This window comes from Podarcis cretensis (assembly GCF_951804945.1).
Source record: "Podarcis cretensis genome assembly, chromosome: 2".
Classification (NCBI taxonomy): domain Eukaryota; kingdom Metazoa; phylum Chordata; class Lepidosauria; order Squamata; family Lacertidae; genus Podarcis; species Podarcis cretensis.
In genome coordinates this window covers 93,375,920-93,402,211 of record NC_137171.1, presented here as the reverse complement: position 1 = coordinate 93,402,211, position 26,292 = coordinate 93,375,920, and the positions used below count along the sequence as shown (strand labels likewise).

At 42.1% G+C, this 26,292-nt stretch overlaps 1 protein-coding gene across 8 annotated transcripts in view; it reads left to right on the top strand.

The window, feature by feature from the left end:
• ITPR1 (inositol 1,4,5-trisphosphate receptor type 1) overlaps window positions 1-26,292 on the top strand; it is a 224,352-nt gene that overhangs the window by 15,375 nt on the left and 182,685 nt on the right. For all 8 annotated transcript variants that reach the window (XM_079957524.1, XM_079957519.1, XM_079957521.1 and 5 more), the window contains 2 exons: window positions 6,787-6,894; window positions 17,592-17,662. In XM_079957524.1, coding sequence (XP_079813650.1) covers window positions 6,803-6,894; window positions 17,592-17,662 — 163 coding nt within the window. In that variant the 5' untranslated portion in view covers window positions 6,787-6,802. The remainder of the gene's footprint in view (window positions 1-6,786; window positions 6,895-17,591; window positions 17,663-26,292) is intronic.

Below are 26,292 nucleotides of genomic sequence, written 5' to 3'. Positions count from 1 at the left end.
TACAACCCATTGGGAATGGACATCAGGAGCTTAGCAAACATAATCGGAAATAAACCCATTTTTGAGTTAACTCCCCCCCCCCCCGGTTAAATTTATTTAGGGTCAAGTGCAAGTTGCTGAAACATTGGAGAATGTCATTTTAACTGACTCGTGTTTTGTGTTACATTCTGCCTCAGGGTGAAGTCTAAAGCTAGCATTATGTGGGCCGAAACTAGAGCTTCGTAATTATTTTTTTATCCTAATGGGAATTGTTCCCCTCTCTAAAACTAGATCTCTTGGCCCTCCCATGGCACTCTTCATATAAAGCATGCGCTTGTTCAGGTGACTGCTGCACATCCGTTTCATACAGCCATCCCGATACTTTCTTGCAGAGACGGGATATTTGCACAAGCAGCTGTAAGAGACAAGAGGCTAGTTTTGCTTGCATTAAGATCACCTCCAGCCTCTGCGAAGAGAGGACAGCTGCTGCTGCTGCTGCGGGGAAGAGCAGCGGGCAGAATTCCTGCAGGGATCCAAAACAGCAAGGAACTGTTCCCAGTTTTTTATTCCAGGAACCTGAAGTCTGAAGAAGGGCCACAGCTGCATCCGAAATGAGGTGCTTTGGGGGGAAGGTAGAAGGCATTAGAAGAGGGGTGGGTGGGGTAACACATACTGAAAAATAAAGTAGGTTGGACTAAGAACATAGGTTGATATATGGAAAGTGTGCTTTTTTAACTGTACAGTGGGTAGTATAAAACGTAAGTCTGAGTAGACCCTCTGAAATAATGAACTTAACTTACCAACAGTATGACTTAGTGTTACACCACTCAGTAGTAATTTTGGCATAAATCACTTTGCATATCAAAAATGTGCGTAATGGTGGATTGGATTCAGATTTAATCTGCTGAGAGAGAGAGAGAGCTGACATGTTAAAAGGCTAGTATTTGGCTACAAATTGAAAAGATCAGAGTGTACTCATTATTGCTTTGTGTGTGAGAGATTTGTGTGTGTGTGTGTAGATAGATAGATAGATTAGATAAAATATATGAACATGGAGATGAATTGCACCAACTGCCTTGTTCCTGTTTATATTTTATTTTTGGTGTGTCCTTATCTACCTTCCTCTTTAATATTATTAAACACTTTTGACAGTCATGCTTCCTCACCAACTTGTGGCTTTTAAAAGACTACACTGTCATTTTCTTAGCCACCAGGTATAATTTTGAATAAGCATTTTGCTTTTAATGAAACGGAAGAGATTGAAAGTTGCATCAGTCTTGTCCCCCCAAAGTATAAAAAGATGTTGAGTCTGACAGTGATGTGCGTGTCAGTCAGCCTGCAGGTTGGATGCATGCATATAATAAAAAGCCCTTCCCAAAGAAAAATTATATGTGAGGTAGAGAGAGTCAAATTGAAAAATCTTGGTTGGTACCCTTTTTGTGGATACCTAGTGTCCTGTGTTCTTGGTTCCTGCTGAAAACCTTTGCGTTTAGATAAGCCTACCCAGATGTTTAGAATGTTGAGGTAATTTGAATCTGTTTTAGCATTTAAACTTTCGTATGTTTTAAAATAGTGATGTGTTTTTTTTTCCTTAATTTTACTGCTTTATCTTTTGTAAACTTCTTTAAGGTTTTTGTGTGTTTTTTTACAATCAAGTGGTGTATACATTTTATGGGGTGGGGAACGTTCTGACAATGTTTTTCATTGTGTGAGCATTTACACCTGCAGTCCAAAGTAATCCAGCCCCAGACCACTGCTTCACCACAATTAAAGACCCTCCAGTACAACTGCTACAAAAGGCAAGAAAAATCGTTAAATGGTTGGCCAAGACACTTGGCAGTTTTCAGGTGGTCCGGGGGGGCGGGAATCTTGGGGACCACTGATGTAGAACATATGCTAAAGAAGCATAATTCTGGTCACATAACTGAAGATTTAGTAGGTTAATGACCAATTATAATTTGCAGCCCTATTGGCTAGAATCAAGCAAGTATCTGCTGGGGATGGCTGAAGTTAGAATACTGTATAAGACAAGGAATGATGGCAATGGCTCTAGGGCAACTGCCTAATGTTTGTGTTGTTAAGGAATGCCCTGATAACAGTGGCTCAGAAACTGATAATGGTGATAGGGAGGAATATTTATGTCAAGTGCTTAATTATAATAATAATAATAATAATAATAATAATAATAATAATAATAATTTATTATTTGTACCCCGCCCATCTGGCTGGGTTTCCCCAGCCACTCTGGGCGGCTTCCAACAGAGATGAAAAATACACTAAAATATCACATATTAAAAACTTCCCTGAACAGGGCTGCCTTCAGATGTTTTCTGAATGTCAGGTAGTTGTCCATCGCCTTGACATCCGATGGGAGGGCATTCCACAGGGCGGGCGCCACCACCGAGAAGGCCCTCTGCCTGGTTCCCTGTAGCTTTGCTTCTCGCAGGGAGGGAACCGCCAGAAGGCCCTCGGAGCTGGACCTCAGTGTCCGGGCAGACCGATGGGGGAGGAGACGCTACAGTTTGTGTGTTGTGAAGCATTTCCCTGACTGAGTACTTCTGTGAGCTCTTTCATCAATCCTTCATTCTTGTAGTGATGCTTTTATGATTCATTCTGAGCTCTATTTTGACCCTGTCTAAAATTGCCACCATGGTTTGTAGTAGGCTTAATGTATGGGAACCCTTCCCTACCTTCCTGTTATTCTTGAAGAAGGGCATGATAGCCCAACCCTAAAGATGGGGTCATAATTGCCGTATGCATATGGCCCTTGATGTTGTCCCCTGTTAAAATACTATTTAGTAGCAGAGCTTGAGGGAAAAGTAACCTGGTGAGTTACGCCAGTCTGAGTCGGCATTGTGACTTGAATATATAGATATAGATACAGTGGTAGCTCGGTTTTCAAACATCTCCATTGATGAACATTTCGGTTTTCAAACACCATAAACCTGGAAGTGAATGCTTCAGTTTTCGAACACGCCTCGGAAGTTGAACATGCCATGCAGCTTCTTCTGAGTGCAAGATGCTGAGGCCTAGCTGTCGGCTATTGAGTTTTCGGTTTTCGAACGTTTCAGAACTCGAACAGTCTTCCGGAATGGTTTACGTTCGAAAACCAAGGTACCACTGTATAGCTATGGAGTGGCATAATGATATCTGCTAGATTTTGGATCCAGCTCCATGCTACTGACATTGTCCTCCAGTCTAAACTAGTATTGAGTTCTGTACTACTGACAGCATCCCTGTTTTTCTGACTAAGGATCTGAATTCCGTGGGGGCTATAACTAGCTTTGTTGCAGCCTTGAAAACTGATTACAAACTGCCTTGAATATGCATACAAGTTATTTCTACTCTATTCCAAAGTAGTTATCTTTGTTTTCTAAAGGAATCTCATTGTTATTTAAAAATCGGGAATATACGATAGGTTCCTTGCCTGATAGAAGGATACTACCTAATGATCTACAATTGGAGATCATTTTCAAATCCTAAGAGGGCAATCCTAACAGAGCCAGTGTGGTGCTGCAGAGAGTGTGTTGGACTAGGACCTGGGAGACCAGGGTTCAAATCAGCCATGACGCTCGCTAGGTGACCTTGTGACAGTCACTGTCTTTCAGCCTAGCCTACTTCACAGTGCGATTATGAGAATGCAGTGGGAAAGTGAAGATTTATGTATACCACCTCAAACTCCTGGGCAGAAAGCTAGGACAAAAATAACGATAGCTACAGACATATCCCTGAAAAACAGATGGTGGGGACAGCCAGAGAAGGGTATTGCTATTGTTCCCTGCTTGCGATCTCCAAACAGCATCTCTCTGGCTGTTGTCTGAGGAGGAATTTGCGGCTTGACAGACTTGGCTGAATCTAGAAGGCAGTTCTTAGGAATGATAACCTTGAATTGACATTTCAGGAGTAAAGGATCCTCTGAACCTATGAGGTACTTAAAATTCTGCAGTTCCGTTTTACTGTATGTCTGTTTCAGCAATATCATCGTAAAAGCCAATTTTTGTAAAAAGGTAAATAAAGGACTCCTGACAGCTAAGTCCAGTCATAGACTCTGGGGTTGCGGCGCTCATCTCACTTTAAAGGCCATGGGAGCCGGCGTTTGTCCGCAGACAGTTTTTCTGGGTCATGTGGCCAGCATGACTAAGCCGCTTCTGGAAACCAGAGCAGCGCACCGAAACACTGTTTACTTTCCTGCTGGAGTGGTACCTATTTATCTACTTGCACTTTTTTTGGCGTGCTTTTGAACTGCTAGGTTGGCAGGATCTGGGACTGAGCAACAGGAGATCGCCCCATCGCGGGGATTCGATCCGCCAACCTTCTGATTGGCAAGCCCAAGAGACTCAGTGGTTTAGACCACAGTGCCACCTGTGAATTTAAGCTGCACTTTAACTTTTCACAATCGGAATTTGGAAAAAAAGTGAGGCTTATATTCAGGCCAAGACAGTACTATTAGAATTTGTAAAATTACGTCCTTAGCCAGTCAAAGTAGTCAGCACTGATGGTTTACAGCAGTCCTCCCTAAGCTGGTGTTCTCCAGATTTTGGAATAGAATTCCCATAATCCCCAACCATTGGCCTTTGTTGGCTGGGGCTGTTCAGAGTTGTAGACTCCCCTCCCCTTCTCAGCGTGGCTTCTGAGAGATCACAGGTTAGATTCAAATTGCTTGTAAACTCTTTCAAGTTCGTTACACTAAAAAGGCCCTCAGGAGAAACCCAAACTAGCCCAAATGAGAGAAACCCAAACTAGCCCAAATGAGCTTAAACAGCTTGAAATCTCTCTCTTTCAGGTGTGTTTGTGTGAGCTGCAAGTGCTGTCCTTGGCTGATCTCACAGTTGGCTTTAATATGCTTGATCTGTACCTTTCACTGTAAACAAGTTAATGTTCAATGAAATGGGAACAGTTCTCCCCCTTATGATGTCAGGGCTGTGTTTCGCAATAAGTGCCACATTTCTTGCTATTGAAGCCATTTCTCCACCAAAAGAGAAATAATCTCAGTGCTTGCATGTCTACTTGAGCTGTGTCATTAGGGGTGGGTGTTGGGAACTGGTGGTGGAGCACTTGGTCACACTTAAGAGCTACAACATGCTGGCTTGTTCCTGAAATTTTTAATTAGTCACAGGTCTCTCAGGGTCAGCGGGTGAAAAATGAATAAGCAGAGCCAAGTGACTGTTAATGAAACACAGCACACAGAGCGGTTTAGTTCAGAAACAATTGTCATTCTTTCCCTTCAGTTTTTATACTCCCAAGTGTCTGTATACTTGATGATTTCCTCTATAGGAGTAAGGTATAAACCTTTTTTTAAAGAACAAAAGAAAAAAACCCCAGTTGGTATTTGCAGATCAGAGGCTGTGTTTACATTGCAATAAAAATATTGGATACTACTATATTAACTTCCAAACAACTCTAATGCTGTGTTTAATAATTTATCTATCTCCATTGGTTTTTTGTTTGTCCTTGTGTGCACTTCTTGCTGAGAGAGGAATCGGGGCAAACTTTTACAAGTGTTCCCCATATCATGGGGGCTCCTTCCTAGTTGCACAATCCCATGCTATGCAGTTGCGTGTATGAATAGTGCAACCACATGAATGGAGAAGACTGAATGGGTTATTTCCAGACAAGTACCCTTTTGTGAGGCTACTGATTGGCTGAGAAAGCTCTGCATGACTGGACCTGCCAATGTGGGCATACTGTTCATACATTGACCCCTGCACTATGACCTTTATGCTTGTTATACAGTTATGCTTAGCAGTCTCACAATTCATAAATAATATACTTCACAACCTGTTGAATTGTCTGTAGACAACTAGATTTTGGTTTGATTTTCTTCATTGAGGCACTGAGTTTAACACTTGCCGGAGAGCTGTTTTCACCTACTCTTGAGAAAGCAATGAACTGGAGGGCCTGTCAGTTCAGCTGCTGCATTGCATGATACCAGAGAACAATAATAATGTGGTGCTGGCCAATATTTCGAAACTGATGTCCAGTCAACCCAGCATTCTTCTCATATTGCACGGGTTTTTGAGCGTCAGTGATAAGCTGATGATTCCCTTGCATAAGTATTTATCGTAGGAGAAGATGATGCCCAGCAACATTTCTAGAAGAATATGGTAAAGCTCATATTGAGCGCACAACCCTAGAGTCTGTCAAGACTGGCCCGTACGGGCAGGGGTACCTTTACCTTCTACAATATTGAGCTATTATATCGAGTCAAACCATTGGTTTATCTGGGCTAGTTACCTGCAGAGGCCTTTCCCATCACTGCTACCTGATTATTTTAACTGGAGATGGCAGGGATTGAATCAGGGACCTTCTATTCCACCACTTAAGCTATGCCTCTTCCCTAACTCAGAAAGGAGAGGACAAAAAGCCACAAATGTCATTCGACTCAGCTCCTTCTTGATAATCCCTAGCAACAGTAGGTTTTAGGTACCTGAACTGCAGGCTATAATTCAAACCTGGGCATTGCATATATTATGAATAAGTTTAAATGTCTAGTTTTGATCACGAGTTACTGAGTTTGTTGCAAGCGGTATAGTGATGGTTTAATCTGTAGAGGTGGCACTCAGCTAAATTTTATGCAGAGTAGATAAACTGTAATGGACCTAACTTAGTCACATTCATTAATTTCAGCCAGTAAGGCTTAGATATTTGATACTTGTATTCCGGGGAATGCAATAATAATAATAAAAATAATATATATAGTTACAATAAATATGTAGCAAAACTTCCATTGACTTTAATTGCCTGCCCATAGAGTATAATTGAGCAAATGTCTAATAAATAATGATGAGTTTGTTTTCTCTCCCTTAGAGCCAACAAGCCAGAGATGTCCGACAAAATGTCAAGTTTCCTGCATATTGGAGACATATGTTCTTTGTACGCAGAGGGATCAACAAATGGATTTATCAGCACGTTGGGGTAAGTGAGCCGTTTTTCAGGTGCTGCAGGGTGTGTTTAATGAGCTGGCAGTGGAGGAAAAATAGGCATGGTTGTCTAGAAGCCAACGCTGTCATCACCATGTGTTTAACAGCGCTGGGTGTCTCTTTCCTTCCCTGCAGCTATAAATCCTGGGATAAAAAGTTTCCCAGGTGAGTGAATCTGCTTCAGCAGAATCTAAACATTTCACTTAAGATAGATTTAAAAAAACAACAACTGCAGCAGCTTCTTCATCTTCATTTTGTTGCTCAGGGCAGTCTCGGCAGAATATTGAAGCCTGGAGCTCTTTGGTTTACTATCTAGATGAGGAACTGGCAGCGGAATCCAAAGAGAGAATAACAACATGTCATTGCCTTCTGCTTCTTATGGGACACTCTTTATTACCAAGAAAATTGAGGAAACAGTGAGATGAGGGACCAGAATGGAGCTTATTGGCATGATAGCAAATTGAACGACAGTAGGGAACCCGAAACTATTCTCTAGCCTAATGTGGAAGGTTGTATAAAGAGTTAGTGTGCCGAGCACAATGATGAGACCCTTGACAGGGCGAATACTAATGATTTGGAACCTCTTCTATTTTACAACCTCCTGGCTGAATTACTGCAAGGTGTTTATATGTGGGGCTGCCCTTAAACAGTTTCAGAGCTTCAATTAGTACAGAATTTGGCTGCTAGGATACTGGCAGGTTTCCCAAATTGATCTGTGTTACATCAGTTCTAAAGGAACTCCCTTGCCCCCCCCCCACTTGCTACTAAGTGTAATTCATGGTGCTGATATATAAAGTGAAAGTAAAATATTCTCATAAATTTATAAGAGATAACATAAACTAATATGTGTAAAATTATGCTCCTCAAAGACCAGAACTGTGCCCCTCTGAGTTGTGTGCCCTACGGGGCGGCTTAGTTGGCCTAATGATAGCATTGGCTCTGCTTGGATGCCAGATGTCTGAAGGAGTGCCATACCAACCTGCCCGTGTGCTAACAGGTTAAGGGGAACTATCTCACGCATGTTCAAAAGGGAGGGCCTTCTCTGTGGTGGCATCCTACCTGTGGAATGCCCTCTTGAGGGAATTAAACCTGGCACCAACAGTGTATTCTTTTCAGCAGCAGGTGAAAACCTTTTAATTTGCCCATGCATTCTAGAACAATGCCTATAGCTGTTGAATGGTTTTATTCCCCTTTTTCTTGTTGCGTTTTTGTAATTTTAAATCTCCTTGTTTGCTGCCCTGGACTCCCAATTTTTGATGAAAGGTGGATCACGATTAAATAAATAAGAATAAAGCTCTGTTTTGAAGACATCAGTGTTTAAATTAGCATATCCTGATAATTCTATCTGGGCAGAAGCACTCAAAGAGGACATGGAGAGATAGCCTCAAGGGCCACTTAGAGAGGTCCAGAGGGCCACTTTGGCCTGCAGGCCTGAAGTTCCCCTTCCCTGCACTAAATGTTGAGTCCTCTGAGTAAGTAAAGCCAGGAAAGTTGATGAAAAAGAGGACTTCCGGGTTAGCGCGATCGGCTAATGGCGGATTCCCTCCGAGCTCCGGAGGGAATCTGCTCAACGGGGGCCGGGTCTTGCCGTGCCGGCGACACGGGGACCCTTTAAAACCGCGGGCGCGAATGCCCGGGGACGTGGTGACTCGGCGGGCACCGTTAGCGCCCTCCCGACCCGCGAAGGAGCCTTTTTAAAGGCTACAGAACGGGTGCCGGGGAGCGGCGTCGTGCTGTGAGTCTTCTGCTTCCCCCGCTGAGTGAATCCGCAAGCCATTTGCCGGACAGCGCTGACTTCTTCCATCTAAAATTCGGACTTAAATTTAAGAACAACAACCCGTGAGTAATTTGGAACCGAACTTTTTAAATTATTTCGTTTATGGATCTGGTACGAGCGGGGGGAGGTGAAAAGAGGAAGTCCGCCTCACCCCCATTGTAAACAGTCTAACAGCAAGGATCTGCCAACTAAGGTTGTGAGAAGAGTCGTCGGTTATCTTTGGTGATTGTATAAACGATATTAATTCCACGGACTTTAAAAGATCAGGTTATCATGCTGGAGGGCAAGAGCTTATATGTTTTGATTAAGTACCACTTTTCTAGAGACTGGGAGTAACTCGTGAAAGAGCCTGTGGTGGACTTACAGGAAGCCTTTGACAGCTGTCAGATTAGCTGTCAAAGTCTGGAAAGAACTGAAAGTTTTAACTTTAGCCGGTTATTTTGATATAAAGTAACTTAAAGCAAAGGAAGATTGATACAAACAACGTTGACTTTTGGGTCGGAAGTGAAAGGAATACTAAGTAACAAGAATCTCTCTAGAGGGGATTCACGGACACTACAAGATGGAAATACGTCGGGAAATACGAGCAGAGCTGCAAGAGCTGGTCGTTCTCATGAGAAAGCTGCAAGAGACGTATGAGCAAGGTCATGTTTGGTCTACAAGCCCTTTAAAGTCGAAACCAACAGAAAATATAGCTACTGAGATGGAAAAGGGCCTGATACTCAAAACACGGGCAGCTGGACAAGAAATGAAACTAAAGAAAGAAGAGGAGGAAAAGATACTTGTTAAACAAGGGACGGCCGAAGTGATACAGAAGACAAATGAGAGCCGAGGACTTATCAAGATGATTTCAAACCCGACCAGAGTGAAAGTTGGACTAGCTGGGATGTATGAACTTAAGAAACAAAGACGGAACTTCACATTTAAACAACTTGACTTGGTTGAAAAAATCACTGACAGTATTGAGAAAGTACTTTTTCAAGTTTGGGTATTTAACATAAAATATTTCCAAAGAAGCCGGCTGAGAGGGACTGAAGGGGACTTGGGAGCCTCGGACGTAAGGGCACCGGGCTAAAAAGATAGACTTACGGATTTAGGTTTGGGGTTGAAACCGGGGATGGAAAAGGAGGGCTTGGGAGCCCGAAGGGGGCCTGATTTTCACTTTGTAGTGTAAAAATCCTTTTTTCTTTTTTTTATGTCATTCATTAGTAATAAAATGGGGAATTCGTGGATGGGAACCAGGGACAACCTTAGGAAAAGTATTTTTATTTTGTTTTTGATTTTTTCTGTTCTCTTATCTTTCGTATATATGAATAAGGTATATAGTTTAAGTGTTATTGATTAGACTAAAGTAAATATAACACTGAAATAATGGCTAAAATAAGTGATGATTTTAAGGTAAAAACTTGCTGAACAAATATGGGAAATGGAATACAAGAAGGGGAGGCGTGGGGAAGTCCAGAAAAGAAGCTATTGAAAATGGGATTTAAAAGGTGGAATCTCTTTTTCTTTTTTTTCTTTTTTTCTTTTTTCCTTTTTCTTTCTTCTTTTTTTTCTTTCATTTTCCTTTTTCGTTTTTATGTATGTATTTTTGCTATTTGTACCTTTTAGAAATGATAATAAATATTATTTAAAAAAAAGAAAGAAAAAGGTTGTGCATTGTTAAATATGATTCTCTCCCCACACCTACCAACCTTTATAATTAATTCATATGTGGAAGAAGTGTTTTGGTGTATTTTCTTTTCTTTTTTCCCTATGTAATGACATAAGTTTAAGCTTTCTGGCCTGGGCTTCTTTCCTCCTCCTCGACAGAATTAATTTGTGTGTTTTGAGGATCCCAGTGTGAAGTTATAGAAGCAGATGTCCAATACAGTCAGAGTATATACCTGGCTTTTGACCAAGTGAAGATGCCTGGCGCCTGACATTTCCACCATCTGGGAAGCATAGGACCTGGACTGTTTTAACACACTAATACCCTCCCCCCACCACCGGTAGAATTCTATTGGTTATATTTTATCTGCACAATCAGAATGAATTTCTGGAACCAAAATGCCTTTTCTGTGCAGCCTGAGCAGGAGCAGTCACCATTAAGAAAAAGAGGTCTGAATAGGCCAATAGATATGTGGACTCTCCCTGGGTAAACTTACTGTTTTTCTTTAAATTTTCAAAGTTCTATACCTAGCTCAAGGTTTCATCTGAACTAGTCGGATGTTTAACTGAGAATCAATCACAGTCTGACAGTCATTCGAAAAAATAAGACTTTATAGACACCCCCCAAAGTGGCAACTAGACGTTCTGTTTTGGTGACTTCAACCTTGGTTTAAGGAGCCATTTAGTGCCTGGCTTATAGATCCGAGTTTCTAACACTGCTCCCAGAGCTAGACACCACCTCAGGTGACAAAATAACTTGCTCAGCCTTGGATACGATATTTGTTGTTCTGCCTTGAGCAGCAAACAGTCAAGCTGGCCATTAACCACCAGAACACCCTTTCGAAGCAACTGTGCAAGGGTTTACATGTTAAGAGCTCAAGAACAATGGGAACTGAATATAGCTAAACACAGTAATGATATTTTGTTCAAGTAAATATTTCTCTGAAGCTGAATCCTGCTTAATATTCCTGTGAGATGATGACTTGAAGCTTAATCACAGCCTTGCTTCTGGTTTTTCTAAATACAGTGCTCCAATGGCTTTGGTTCCTAGTTTGTAATATACCTAATTGCCTTTTGAACACTAAGCAAGCTGTGTAATCTTTGTTTTGATCATCTGTTTGCCTGGAATAATGCTCCCTTGCCTGTGATCTATTTTTGGAACAAGGTGAATCTTTCAGCTACTAGAATTAGCTGTCTGGATGCTTTTTGCAAGACTTTTTTTTGAACTTCATAAAATTAGGGTGGTTTCTTGCTTTGATACTCAGTTCCTCCTACCCTTTCCTGGGCAAGTCTTTTCCTATCCTTTGATACTTCTGGGGAGGTGGGAGGGCAGATGCAACAGAGAATTTCAGCAGATTCACCTTTTCACGTCATTGCGCTGTAGCAGTGAATAGCTGTCTAGCTGATATTCCCTCTTGCTTTAAAGTTACAGAAGCAATGTTCCCTGTTGCATTGGGTGTTTTTATCCCCTGCTGCGGATGAAGGTCGAGTATGTCCTTATTCATAGTCTCAGAGCATATGTTAGTCCTGTTAAAGCAATGCTAAGGCTGAGAGCTGGACTCTTTCCTTCCTTTTTGAACTTTAGTTTAGGGGGGGGGGAGTTGTGAGGGAGCCATATAACATTTATTTCCCTCATATGAAAGCCCTGGGGTGGAAGGTTGTTTTCATTTGTCAAGGGGGCAAGTCATAACTGCAAGTCCTAAGCGGAATTTCTATGACGTGTGACTGACTGGACCACAGAATCCATTAAGAAGATGTTTTTAAAAATAACTGACAGTATCAACATATCTTCAGGGCATTACAGTGGTACCTCAGGTTACAGATGCTTCAGGTTACAGACACTTCAGGTTACAGACTCCGCTAACCCAGAAATAATACCTCAGGTTAAGAACTTTGCTTCAGGATGAGAACAGAAATCGCATGGTGGCGGCACGGTAGCAGCGGGAGGCCCTGTTATCTAAAGTGGTACCTCAGGTTAAGAACAGTTTTAGGTTAAGAACAGACCTCCAGAACGAAGTTCTTAACCCGAGGTACCACTGTAACTAGTTTACACATAGTGGTGAGCTGACCAGGTACAGAGAGAGCTAACATGCTTGGCTCCTCCCAGTCCGTTAACTCAGTGTAGCTCAGAAGGAAAGGCAAAGTTTGGCTTAACATGTCATCAAATTGTGATTAAGTGATTGTGATTTTGCTGTAGTCCTTTAAAACCACCTTCCTTCACCACAATCATTAGCAAAGAACAAACCATGGGTATAAGTCATGATTAAGGAGGAGAAAGCTCAAGCGTGGCATGCTGTGTTGAGCTACAAGGAAGAGCAAAGTGGCTGGGATCTCCTCCCTAAAAACCAGCACATTTACTCATTTGTGCTAGGTCATGGTTTGGCTTGCTGCTGCAAACATGGCCACTGAAACTAACGTTCCTATGGACTACACAGATTGTTATTGAATGCCTCCCTGGTGGAGTTATTTTCACTTTAAGTGGCTTACAGTGTGCTCCTAAGTGTGCATACTTGAGATTGTTCACAGGATATATAAACAATTGCATATATAACTATATCTATAAAACCACTGCATATATTGTATTTTTTTTGCCATTAACTCTTCTCACGAACCAAGGGCGTTTTTATTGGAATCTTATCTCTATTGTTGTCTTCCTTGCTGCACATTGCTACAGAAGAAAAATTATTGAGACTGGAAGAGCATGCTGGGAAAATAAAAATTTAGAAGGGGAAGAAGGCCAAGATGGCACCTCATCTTCTGCCTTCCTAAATCTGCAGCTGAACTCTATTACTTTGAGACCCTGAAAGTTGCCATTAGAATGTCTTCATGAAGTATCCCTGCCTTGGCTAGTGGAACACTTGGATAGACAATGGACTTTCTCTACAGTACTTGGTCCACAAATCCACCACTTGAAGGTACCTTCTGAATGTTAGAGGTTTATCAATAGATGATGAGAATGGATTTGAGCACCGTGCTGTACAGTAATAGTGGTTTCTTCTCCTTTCCTGTTTCTCTGCATCAAAGTATGTCTGAAATACTCCCTCTCTGGGGACTTTCTGTCTTCCATGTTAGACAGGCAGGGACTTAGAGCAGAACCTTCTTTCTGGTGGAAAGCATTTCCAAAGAGGACTTAAAAATAAATAAACGTCTTTTGCTGTAGTCCTTTAAAACATCAGGCTAAGGCAATTTTATTCAGACTGGCATATGGAATATGAGACTTTATAGATGCTCTGCTCATTTTTACAAAGTTGATACACTATTTTATAACCACGGAACGCCTTCTCCAGAGAGAGTGGCTGTCAAATATTCCTTGTGCTTTAATAGTCTAATGAAAACATACCTCTTCTACCTGACTGACTGCTACAAATGTAACTCTTTGTTTTATACTTTGCAATGCCTTTGCAAACATAATAATTAGAGGGAAAGAAATTCTGCAGGTGACGACCAGCTCATCAGCTTCTGGGGTCAAAGTAAAACAGGGCCAACCATTCCTTTTGCGAAGTTAGATTGCTAATGTGAGCCATTGTTAGAGTCTGTGTGATGTAGTTGTTAAAAGCTACCATGTTGGTCTACAACTGGGGAGACCTGCGCTCAGATTCCACTCAGCTGCAGAATTCACTATATTTTCCATCCTAAATTTACTTCGCAAGGTTGTTGTGTAGAAGAAATGCAGAGGGAGGGATGAAAATGGAGGGGAAAGAACTCTGCAGCCAGCTTGAGCTCCTTGGAGGAAAGATGAGATACAAATGAAGGAAAAAGAGGCATAATAGCTCTAGTGCGAGATGGTTGCTGGCTGTGTAAGCAGCCACTGGGCAAAACTGTATATGCTTCTAGCCAAGGAGAGCGGCTGAAATGTTGGCATTTCAGATTGGGAGCTGGTTGAACTTTATGTTGAACTTTGACTATATGTGTGAGAAGAGTTACAGAGTCTCTAAAGATCGAGGGAAGCTTTTAGCCACTTGAATGTCACTTGGTTGACTGTAAACATCTCTCATGCAAGCAAGACTTGGATAGGAATATAGTGGAAGGAATTCAGCGTCAGGCTGAGGTAATTGTTCCATTTGGGCTAGCATTGCAGCTTGCCGGATGGAATTATCTCCCCTCTCCTCTTCCCTTGCACTGTTCTGGGGGGGTTGGAAGAAGCCAATTTCAAGGGGGGGTGCAGCGGGGAAGACCCCCCTTGCAGAAGCCCATGGAGGACTTCCATGGACAGGACTCATTAGCTGGATCCTGCCCATGGTGTTTGCGTTCCTCACACTTTTTTTGTTTGTGGCAGTTAACTTCCACTTGTTAAAAATGTAAGGTAATTAATACACCGCTTCTCAGGCAGACCTCACAAAGCTGTTTATGATAACAATAAGTGGTGGGAGTGGGTTTTAAATAACAGTGCTTTTTTGTGGCACTACTCACAAGTATGGAGTACCCTCGCCTCTTATTTTGCTGCCCATGGCGGCCATTTTGTGCTGGCACCCATGGCATTTTTATCAATGTATGAATAGTGGCACCTTCATTTTTACCAAAATGAAAAGCAGTGAAAAGTGTTATACTGAAATGGAGAAGACAGCTGTTGAGAAGTAGCTGCCATTGCCTCTTTTACTTTCCCCTCTGGGCAAGGTGGTCCCACAGAAGCCCCTGTAGTAACTCTTGGAGGCGGGAGTGGCAACTCAGGGAGCTGTCTTCTACAGCCAAGTTCAGATTTTTTTCTTGTATATTTTTTGGATACTTTACCATGGGTTCATAACATTTAAATTAATTGAATTAAAATAGCTCCATTAGCATGTTAGGTGAAGTATTCATTGAACTAAATTCCAAAGTGAGGTGGTTTTTAAAAAAATCAAAAACACCTTTGGACATTTTTTCCTTTTTCCATGGAATTCAGAATGGTGTGCATGGTTCACCTCCATATTTTATTCTCTCAACAGCCCTGTGGGGTAAGTTAGGTTGAGAGGTAGTGACTGGCCAAAATTCTTCAGTCATTTTGTTTTGTGACTCAGGTGAGGATTCAAATATATGTTTCCACATTCTAGTCAGTTTTTCTCAACCTCTGCACCACACTAGCTTACAAGCATGTGAAGAAAACACAAAGCACTTTTAAACTGTCTGTTGAAACTGTTTAGAAATCAGTCATTGCCTTCTTCAGTTTTCATTTGGAGACCAGTAATTTCCATATAATAGAACTTTTAAAATGGTGTCTGTCCTAAACGACATCCATATTCTGTCATCCGAAGTAATCCAGATAAATGCTTGCTTGTGTATCAGATTCACATCTCTGTGCAAACAAGGACATTTGTATTCTGAAAGGTGTAATGTTTAAGTCAGTCACAAATACCTTTATTTCATGTTTTGTGATAGTTTCCGTGTGCGAGAATCAGAGTAGTTCCACCACAGGTTTTAGCAATTACTTGGCCTGGATTTCTCGGCAAACTGAGTCTGTGTATGCAGCTATAAAACATTACGACAGGTCTTGCTCTACATTTACAGTTTGCATTGGGCCTGTTTCAATAAAACTGTTGCATTTACTACAACTTCTCTGCGTCTTCCTGGGTCCAGGAAGTACACGGCAAATATCCGGATCTTTCTCCGCCCCCCCCCCCACACCATGCCGTAAATCTGTTGGATGGTAGCTTACCTGTCACTGAGCAGGAGACACAGGAAGCGGTACTGAACAAAATTTAATTTTGTTCAGGGTCATAATGAGCACAGTAATTATTTGGGTACATCATCAGCCTCACAGAATCTTGAAATGAATTCATAAAGTTATTCATAAAGTGTGCTGGACTAGCTCAGTGTCTTAAAACCAGTACCGTGTACCTTAAAGATGGTACATGTTACCATGTACTTATGAACAATGCCTCTGATGTAAAAAATGACTTGGAGTTTTGATACTCAATATTTTGGTTTTTGTTTTCCAATCCATCTAAGGATCAGGGACCTGATCTCTCATTTCCTCACTTAACAGAAGATGAATCTGCACGTTTAATCAAATGGAAAAGTCACACACACACACACACACACACACACACACACACACACACACAAACACTTTACTGACCACATTAAACTTTGACTTATATACTTAACCCATTTTATTGAGACTATTATTTTATGCTTAACAAGGTTGACAGTATCTATGTGTTGCACAGCAGGAAGAAAATGAACTCCACTCTGATGTTTGAAGAAAGGTGACTTTTGAACAGTGACTCTGGGTTTTAGTTCAACATTTTTTTAAGGAAGATGGTAAAAGGGACAGTCAATTCTGTGTAGCTCAAAATCTTGTGAAATGTAAACTTTCCTTTAAACTTCATTGGCCATTTTTTTCATGTCACTGATTCCCTGCCTTCTGTGGGACTTCAGTTTTTGGATAAAACTATGCTCCAGTAGGGGGACGCGGGTGGCGCTGTGGGTAAAAGCCTCAGCGCCTAGGACTTGCCGATCGAAAGGTTGGCGGTTCGAATCCCTGCGGCGGGGTGCGCTCCCGCTGCTCGGTCCCAGCGCCTGCCAACCTAGCAGTTCGAAAGCACCCCCGGGTGCAAGTAGATAAATAGGAACCGCTTACCAGCGGGAAGGTAAACGGTGTTCCGTGTGCTGTGCTGGCTCACCAGATGCAGCTTGTCACGCTGGCCACGTGACCTGGAAGTGTCTGCGGACAGCGCTGGCTCCCGGCCTATAGAGTGAGATGAGCGCACAACCCTAGAGTCTGTCAAGACTGGCCCGTACGGGCAGGGGTACCTTTACCTTTACCTTTATGCTCCAGTAGCAGATGGTGTGGTGCAGCAGCAGTCAGCCTTGCTGCTGATGCTTACCTTACCCAAAGGTAGAGAGGGTACGGGGGGCAGCAAGGTCAGGTGCTTAATTGGCTCCCCCAGTTCATTTGCACCATGCCAAACTCAAGGCTGCCTTCTCTTCCCCTTCCGCATAAGCAGCAGTGATGTGATCAGCCAGAGGCCAAGTGAGTGAAGCCATCCCACCCTACCATCTGCTTCTGCTGTGCTCATTCTTCTTTGCTGCATAAGGCTTCCAAACATTTAGTGTGGTGCAATCCAGGGTGTTAACCTATTCATGCAGCAATCATTTGTCCACTGTAGGTGTGATGAAGAGTAGGTTTGAGCCTATTGTCCTTGCCTCTAACCTATTAGGTCTAAACAGAATTTGCATGACTACAAATGATTGGAGTGCTGATTTTCCCCAGGGTTCCCAATCCCACGGAAAGCTAGGGCAGTTTTCTGACAATCTTTTTAATGTTTTCCATTTTCTCTCCCTTTCAGACTTGTGGATGACCGGTGTGTTGTACAGCCAGAAACAGGGGACCTTAACAACCCTCCCAAAAAATTCAGAGGTGAGATTTCTCAGCCATCTGCTGAAATGTTGATACGATACTCCTTTGTACGTGGGTCTAGCTTGTCCAAAATAACAGCTGCGCACATGAAACAATAGTTTTGGTTATTTGTTTGCAATACAATGGTGTTTTGTCTTTTGGGTTGAGGCTCCAAAGTTGGTGTTGGTTGCCAATACAAAGAGTATTGCCTTGAAGAAGCCTTGCACATTTGTTTTTATTGTACTTTAGCAGACTGACTTACCTCTTCTAAGAACACACATAAATCTGAGAATGTGCAACAAGACATCTTTGTGACTAACAGGATGTCTGTGTAGTTTCACTTGCTTTTCTCCAGGTGTGAAGGATAATACTCATTCTAGTATTGAATAAACAAGCAAAAAAAGATGGGTTGGCAGACCATTGACTGACTCAGACATGACTCTTGGCTTAATCTCAGCAGTGTGTTGTGAACTTACAACCTTTCTCCTTTAGATTTTTATTTTATTTTTGCAAATGGTGGGCTTTGTCACGGGAATTAACCTAGTTCTTTTCAAACAGCAACTTTTCAGTTCACAAAAGTAAAATGGAGATATAACACTTGGTCTTCTTTTTTGAGGCAAATCTTGTTATAGTTTTTTTAATGTGTTTTATTTACTCCTTCTGGCACTTTGAAATGACTGAATTCAGTCATCCTCCATGGGGATATTAATTGAATTAGTGATGCTGCTGGGTATTCTCATTGGACTTTGATTTTCAGTGACAAAACACTCTGGTCTTTGGTTTATAAAAGAGGACTCTTGAATAAAGGTAACACAACTGTTAAATTCTCATCCAAGGAGTGTCCACTAAGGCATTTATATCCTATATTCCTAGGTGAAACACATTTTATTTGGACCATCTTAGTATGATAGATTCCCCCCACCCCCAACCAACCATCCTACAAAATTATGTGTGCACTGATTTGGTTGCACTGCAGTGGTGGAATTATGTGTTCCACACAAAATTAAACCAATGTTGTGTTGATGGAACCTGAGTACTTAAAGGAGATGTGAGTGGGTGGATGTTTAATGGGGTGCTTCAGACTAAATGGAAATAAAAGATCATCATATAGTGAGATACACCGGGGGCAGGGGGTGTAATTGCTGTTTCATGCATAACAAAGTAGCTTCACATCTTGTTTTCAAGCAACCTGTACTTGGGTTATTAATCCCAGCTGAGGGTGTACTACTACTACTATTACTACTACTACTGCTGCTGCTGCTGCTGCTGCTACTAATAATAAGAATAATAATGCAGAAACTACCTCTGTGTAGTAGTAGTAGTAGTAGTACTGTATGAAGCATTGTTTATGATTTAGAGCTAATGGTTTGGACACATACTTAGTAATTGCTGGAGGAAATGCAAGGTCTAACTCAGTAGGGAACTCTGCAATGCCCACTTCAAATGTAACTAGATATCATGTGTTTTCTTACTATGTGAACAAGCTGCACCAAGTCTTGGGTTTGTGTGCTTCTCTTCCCCACCCCACCCCACCCCACTCCACCCTTTCATGCATCAAAGGGCACAATGAGAAGTTTTCACTTCCACTTTACACAAACAGTTCTCATTGTATCTGAAACTGGAGAAGGAGGGGGTTAAACTTGGTGAGAGCAAACCAGGTTCAAACTGTGGCTTTTTGGACAAGCCACACTTCCATTAATTCAAACAGAATGGCGGGCTGTGGTTTGTTAAAAAAAAACCTGGAAGCCTACAGTTGCCCTTTATAGCTGTGGGGGAAAAGGAGATGGGAGGAAAGACCATGTGAACCCAAAGCTCACCACACCTATTTGATTCCCATATATTCTCACACTTCCATGTGTGTGTTCATGTGTCTGAAGAGAATAAGTGCTTTGATGGAATATAGAACACTATAGATTACTAAGAGGCAACAATGGAAGTAATTATTGATAACCTGTGGACCCTAGTGATGTCATTGCTGCATCCTAGCATGGTGAGGTGGTGTTTTGGGGGCACTGGTGGGAGCACAGAGTTGACTCCATTGGCAAAACTAATCAACACCTTTATCCTTCAATATAAGCAGTTTTCACTGTAAAAAGGTAGTGGGGTGCATTGTTGCTTCCCATGACCTATGAACAAGTATTGGGCAGCTACAGTCAAATTAGGAATCCCAGTTGCAGGCATGTTGTTTGAGCTTCATGTCTTTGTTAAAAGAAACATGCTAACACTTGTATGCTACTGCATAAAATGTAGAGTCTCATTTCTTTAGATGAGGCGGAGGGAGGGAAAGATGGTCCCTTTATTATCTACATTGCTTTCAGCAGTTCAGAATTATTCCAAAGAAGCTGGCATTGCTTTTTATCTGCGCTGTCATGCGTGTGTGTGTTTCAGCAGCGTACTGCTTGACTAGCATACTAGCAGATTCAGCCATGGCACCTTTGTAATTATCCATGAGTCTGTTTGGGATATGAAAATGAGTGGTTGGTGAGTTTCTTCCCTGGCAGAATAAGACTTGGAAGGCTCTTTTTGTCTCCATGATGACTTCTTGTTCATGTGAATCTTAAATTATTGTGTTAAGAATTTGTATTTTATCAAATCAGGAAATTGGTCGAAATGTGAGATGGTTTAAGAGGGATTTTTTTAATGATATCTGTTCAATTCTGCTTTCCTTTTGGTTATGATAATTTATCCTATTAATTAGAGATAAGAGAAATTCAATTCAGTTTGCATTTAAAGGCAAACTTACCTAATTTTCACCGTCTGAAATATGACGACACAGCCATCTATTGGAATTTGTACTTCTCCGAATTTTGCAATGCTGTTCTCTAGTCTAGCCAATTAATGTGTACAAAAATGCATATACTAGCATAATGTGTGCATTATATTAGTGAAAATTACATACAAAATGCCCTATTTTGCCGAACTTGTGCTGTTAGAAGTATAGTAAAGGTAAAGGGACCTCTGACCATTAGGTCCAGTCGTGACCGACTCTGGGGTTGTGGCGCTCATCTCGTTTTATTGGCCGAGGGAGCTGGCATACAGCTTCCGGGTCATGTGGCCAGCATGACTAAGCTGCTTCTGGACAACCAGAGCAGTGCACAGAAATGCCGTTTACCTTCCCGCCGGAGCAGTACCTATTTATCTATACCTATTTATCTACTTGCACTTTGATGTGCTTTCGAACTGCTAGGTTGGCAGGAGCAGGGACCGAGCAATGGGAGCTCACCCCGTCACGGGGATTCGAACTGCCAACCTTCTGATCGGCAAGTCCTAGGCTCTGTGGTTTAACCCACAGCGGCACCCGCTTCCCTTTTACAAGTATAGTACATCATACTTAATCTGCACTTGTAAGAAATCGATCTTTTAATGTGGAAGCATACATAGTTTAGAACTCACTGCCTATTGATATCAGGCAGGCACCTTCATTGTACACTTCTCAGTGTTTTATTTCTTTTTAGCTACTGTTGATTTGAATAACCCCTTGAAAAAAGAAAGTGAAGTTGACAAATTTGCCCATTCCTGCCACCACTAGAGTTAATTCTATGCAGGTATTTTGCATGAGGGCTCTCTGTTGCTGGCAACTCTGTTCTACATATTGTTCAATTCTACAAGAGCTGGCTGTGTTGCTGCAACCTTAATGTCTGACATACTCACTGCAAGAGGAGGTTTCTGATTTATTACATTTTTAATCCCACCATTCCTTCAAGGAACTCAGTATGCTGTGCATGGTTCTTTTCTTTCCATTTCTTCCTCACAAAAACCCTGTGAGTTATGAGTTTGGCTGAGAGGCAGTGACTGCCTCAAGGTCACCCAACAGGTTTCATGGCTGAGGGCAGACTTGAACCCTGGAATCCAAGATTCTGGTCCAGTGCTTACCACTATATCATACTAGTAGGATCCTGATCAGGCTTTTGTCTCTGCCATAATAACAGCACAATTCTGTACTTGTCCTCTCAAAAGTAAGCCCAGGTGAGTTCAGTGGGACTTATTCTTGGGTAATTGTGTATTGGATTGCAGCCCAGGTTTGCTGAGTTTGGTGCCTTTTACAGCCTGTTGTTATGCCTGCTAAAGTTTTTAACCAGGCCTTTGCCTGACTTGATCTACATCCTATGCCCTTTTAAAAATGCTGGCTCTTCTGGGGATTTTTAATTTGGTTGTTGTTTTTGTTTTGATTTTATGTATTTGATTATTCATGTGAACCGCCCTGAGACCTTTGGGTATAGGGTGGTATAGAAAATCAATCAATCAATCATTTTTTACTTACTCTTAGGTAATTTTGTAATGGATTGCAATGTTAACCTTTACAGTGGCATATTTAACTATTTGTGTATTTTAAATAACATGTGGAATAATAAGCTTATTTCATTTACCTCCCCTGTAGCTTTCAGAACTCTTGACAAACACAAGGCAATATTGTGAGTTTAAGCCTGTTTCTCAGCACGTAATGTGAAGCCAAACCACAGTTTAGTGTGAAAGAGCAAACATGCAGGTTCTCAGAGAGAAGCTCTTGGCCACTGCATTCCCCGACTAATCCTGCTGCTGCTGCTTGAGCTACCATGCTACCTGGGGCTTAGCAGTTCATCTGAATCCTGGTCTTGCTGTAGACAAACCATGAGCAATAAAACAAGGACAAACCTTGGTTACAACTTGTGGTTTCTCTGAAGTGAAGCAAACCATGAGCCCCAGGTATAATGCTGAGCCAAACCATGGATTAGCCTTGGGTGGTGCAGCAGGAGCAGGACCTGGACAGGAGTAGATTGCCCATGGTTATTTTTTCTCTCTAGGAACCCACAGATTTGCTCCTCCATACTAAACCATGCATCACAAGCAAGCCAGATCATTGTTTCCTTTTAAAAACAGCAACAACAAAAAACCTGTTCAGCTATTCTTAAGCTGTAGTAGTTTGTGGCTCCATAATGTAGGGGTTCTGCATTCATGAATATATTAACTTGCAGAATTTATGGGTGAACCTCACCTTGTAACTGCCACATCCCTGGCTGTGAGACTTGGGTATATGTTCCAACTGATTATGATGAATTTTTCCACAATTTTCCTACTGTCTTAAAAGGATGATCTAAGCACTTTGTGGACCATTCTGCAAGGTGTTTCTAGCAGCATGAAACCACCTGGCTGTGAGTGGGAGTTGGCATTATTTCCTCAAGGCTTGTGGAGACCTGTTGCCATCAGCTGTCCAGGAAGAATGTCGTAGAGCATCTTTGTGCTGGAATGTTAACAGCTTTTTTCAGTTGTGATAGGGATCTAGGGTGATGAGACCTTCAGAAGCTGGTAATTTATTTGTGGTGCTTCCCTTTAGTTCAGTAACATGCACCGCATGGCTCTCTGTATCTAATGGATAATTCCATAAGTAAACCATTTCTTTCTCCCTTGGAGATCTATTGTGACAGAAATGTTCATCACATAGTCTGGCTTACAGAAACTCTTTCTATGAACTTGTGCTTAGTATGGTTGATTTAGAGTCAATTACGCCTTATGTTGCTAAGTGACACAATTTTTAAAGCATGTTGTTGGAAGGATGGAGTCCATGAAATGTATATAATGAGGAAAATCCTCATAGCCAAACTTATGGCAAGTAATTTTCAATTTGTTTGGCTCTTTGACACCAAACCATACCATGTTTGCTGAGGTTTCCAAATACTGGTATCACACAGTTTTGTTTTTTGTTTTTGTTTTAAATAATGCCTGCTTAGTAGGGTATAACTACTGCTGAGTGTCTAAACAAAAAAGATATATATACATATTTTGGAGAGGTGTCAAAATGCTAGATAGCATGGAAAAGTTCTGCTTAGCTTTGTGCATCATGCACAGTTTACTAGATTCTGAAATTAAAAGAAGTTTAGGGCCATGTCAAAAGTTTAGCAGACAGAGACACACACACAGAGAGATTTCCTACTACAAATTGGACAATGAACCCAGAAGTCTATAGGTTTTTCCAGCAGACCTGCTGATTGACCACAGACGTTCTATCTGCATACTCCTGACTTCTCAGTATTCTTACTGTGTCCTTTTTAAACATGCTCGGCAGTTTTTATCTTTGTGGGGCTAGTATCTGATTCATGTTGCTATGTACTTTGAAGGCCATGGGTGAATATAGCAACATTGGCTGCTGGGCGATTATTTGGCAAGCTAAGGGAGTGACAAGTTTGCTTCTTGTTCCTTCTGTCCCAAGATCACTGTGACGTCAGGGAACCTTGAAATGATTGCATAGTGAAAGTTCAAGCACTCCCTACAATTTCCCCAGTTTGAGACATGATGTGATTTGTCTCATCGCTACCATCTCTATGGCTGTTACATCACAATCATAGTAGGTCACAACACATTCTGTGTGGCACTGACAATTGGTTTACCAACTTGTAGCCTTCTAGATGAAACTGGAGACTTGTGAATGATGTCACTGGCTTCTATAGGAGTGCAGTGTATGCTCTAGGTCCAAGTTAGAGGACCAGAGTTATCTCCATATTAGGCTGCTCTCTGACTCAGATGCTAGTCTAGCTGACTGACAAAATCCCCTTAGATATCAAAACGACTCTTGGGTTTATATGTAATAGGCTTCCGTGGATAACATGTTTGCATTTCTGGCTCATTCAGGGCAAAACAGAACTTTATAACTGTCGGAATCCCAATAAGTCTAGACTCATTACAAGGTTAGATCTCTGGTAGGTATTTTTCTGCAAAGGCTTAAGCATTGTTTGATAAAACATTCCATAAACTATTATGGTGCAAGTTTGTGGCCTCCAACACAAGTATTTAATGTATCTTTAAACATAGCAGTACAGATTATACTGTACTTTGATTCCATTTTCAACATGTTTGGGCCCCTCTGCTAGTTTTTGAAAGGAAGAGGGGGAAAGTTATCATTTTGAAACCATGGGTTGGCTTTGAATACTAAATTTTTGAATCTCTGACTTTTCAGTTCAGCCCTAGAAACTTGGGTAGATTGATGCTTTCTTGTCTGACCACATGGGAAATTTCTGAAGTGTTATGAACTTCTCCTTGGGTGGTGTCATGGTGATGCTAATGTTACGCTGAGAGAATGGCCTGGAGGGACATGATGCAGTTCCTGTACTGAAGTGCACTTCCCGTGACCTACCTTCAAGGAAGCCACTTGAGAAATGTAGGTAGAGCTCCTTGGATGAAGAGTGCAATGCATGGAGATATAGGACTTAAGAAAACAAAATCAAATCAAATGTCTTGTGCATATCCACTAACAAATTTTCAGCTTAGGTCTAACCTTGCTGATGTTGACTTTGATGTTAATAATGTTAGAGGCTAAAGCTTTCCTCTTCTTCTGTTTCATCTGCCTTTAGTGAGCTTAGAGTGCCGCATGAATTGGGGCTGCATTCCCTCAGATTACAACTGTCAGGGACTCAGCGGGAGCGCAGGGAGGAGAGGAGACGGAGAGCGAGGGGGAGCAATCTGAGGGCAGCGTAGGAGAATATGACAGCAGCCCGATAGATTCCATGAGCCTCTCCAGCGAATGGGAAGATTCACAGAAGGGGGCGCCGATGGGCAGGGCAAGGGGCGACCCAAGGGGGACACTCCAGAAGCAAGGGGCCAGCGGGGACTCCCAGAGCAGCAGTTGGAAATCAGGACCAGCTTCCCCACCAGAGCGTAGTGGGGGGGAGGAGTCCCAGGCGTCAGAGCCCACACATGCACCACCAGCGAGAGAAGATGAGTCAGGGTTGACCACGCCTCCATCGGAAAGCGAGTTAACGGTCAAGAGGAAAGTTGCAGGCTGGGCGCGCGCGCCAAGTTCAAAGGTACAGGTGAGCGGCACAGAAGATAGCCCGGATAGGGAACCAGGTCCTAAAGCCCGCCGGAAGGAGGGGCAAGAATCGTCAGGGTCAGCGTCAGAGGAGTCCAGGAAGGATGAGACCCTAGCGGGCAGGAGGGCCCAGAGGAGAAAGGAACTTAGGAAGAGGTGGAGCAAGGCGAGGGTCTTAAACTGGTGTGGAAGGGGAGGAGACTCAGACGGGACTTCGCCGGTCTAAGGTCGAGACGTAGAGCTGCACGCTGCGGCTTTAAAATGGAAACTGAATCTCAATAAAGACTTTTGTACATAACTACAGCCTAGCGTTGGTCCTCTGTGAGCTGGGACCTGGAGGCAGCTCTGACAACAACTTTGTGGGAATTGAACATCTTCCTTGAAGTTCGTTTCTTTCTAGACTTACGAGAAGGAAGGGCAACATATCCACCATATTGTATATATTTATTTATTCTTGCTGCTGTCCTCTCCAAATATTCAACATGCATAGACAAAGCACAATTTTTAAAGCAGGATGAGAAACAACTGGTCCTCTAGCTGTTGGCCTCCAACTCTCCTCATCCTTGACCATTGGTCATTTGGGCTGGGGCCAATGGGAGTTGGAGTCCAAGGATGTCTGGAGGGCCACAAATGTTAAACATCAATGTGGCAGTAAGCATTTAAGTTCCTTTTTAATGGTTCCTTTTTCTCCAGTATGGAAATAAACTGTAAAGGTACTGCATGTTTGTTACTTTGAAATACGAGCTGCAGCAGAGATGACAGCAGCAAATGTGATAAAATTGAAGCCTAGGGAGCCATAGAGATGGGAGGTTTAATTTGGCGTTTCTGAACATCTAAATCTCCCCAAATTGAAAGAAAAAGAGGCAAATGT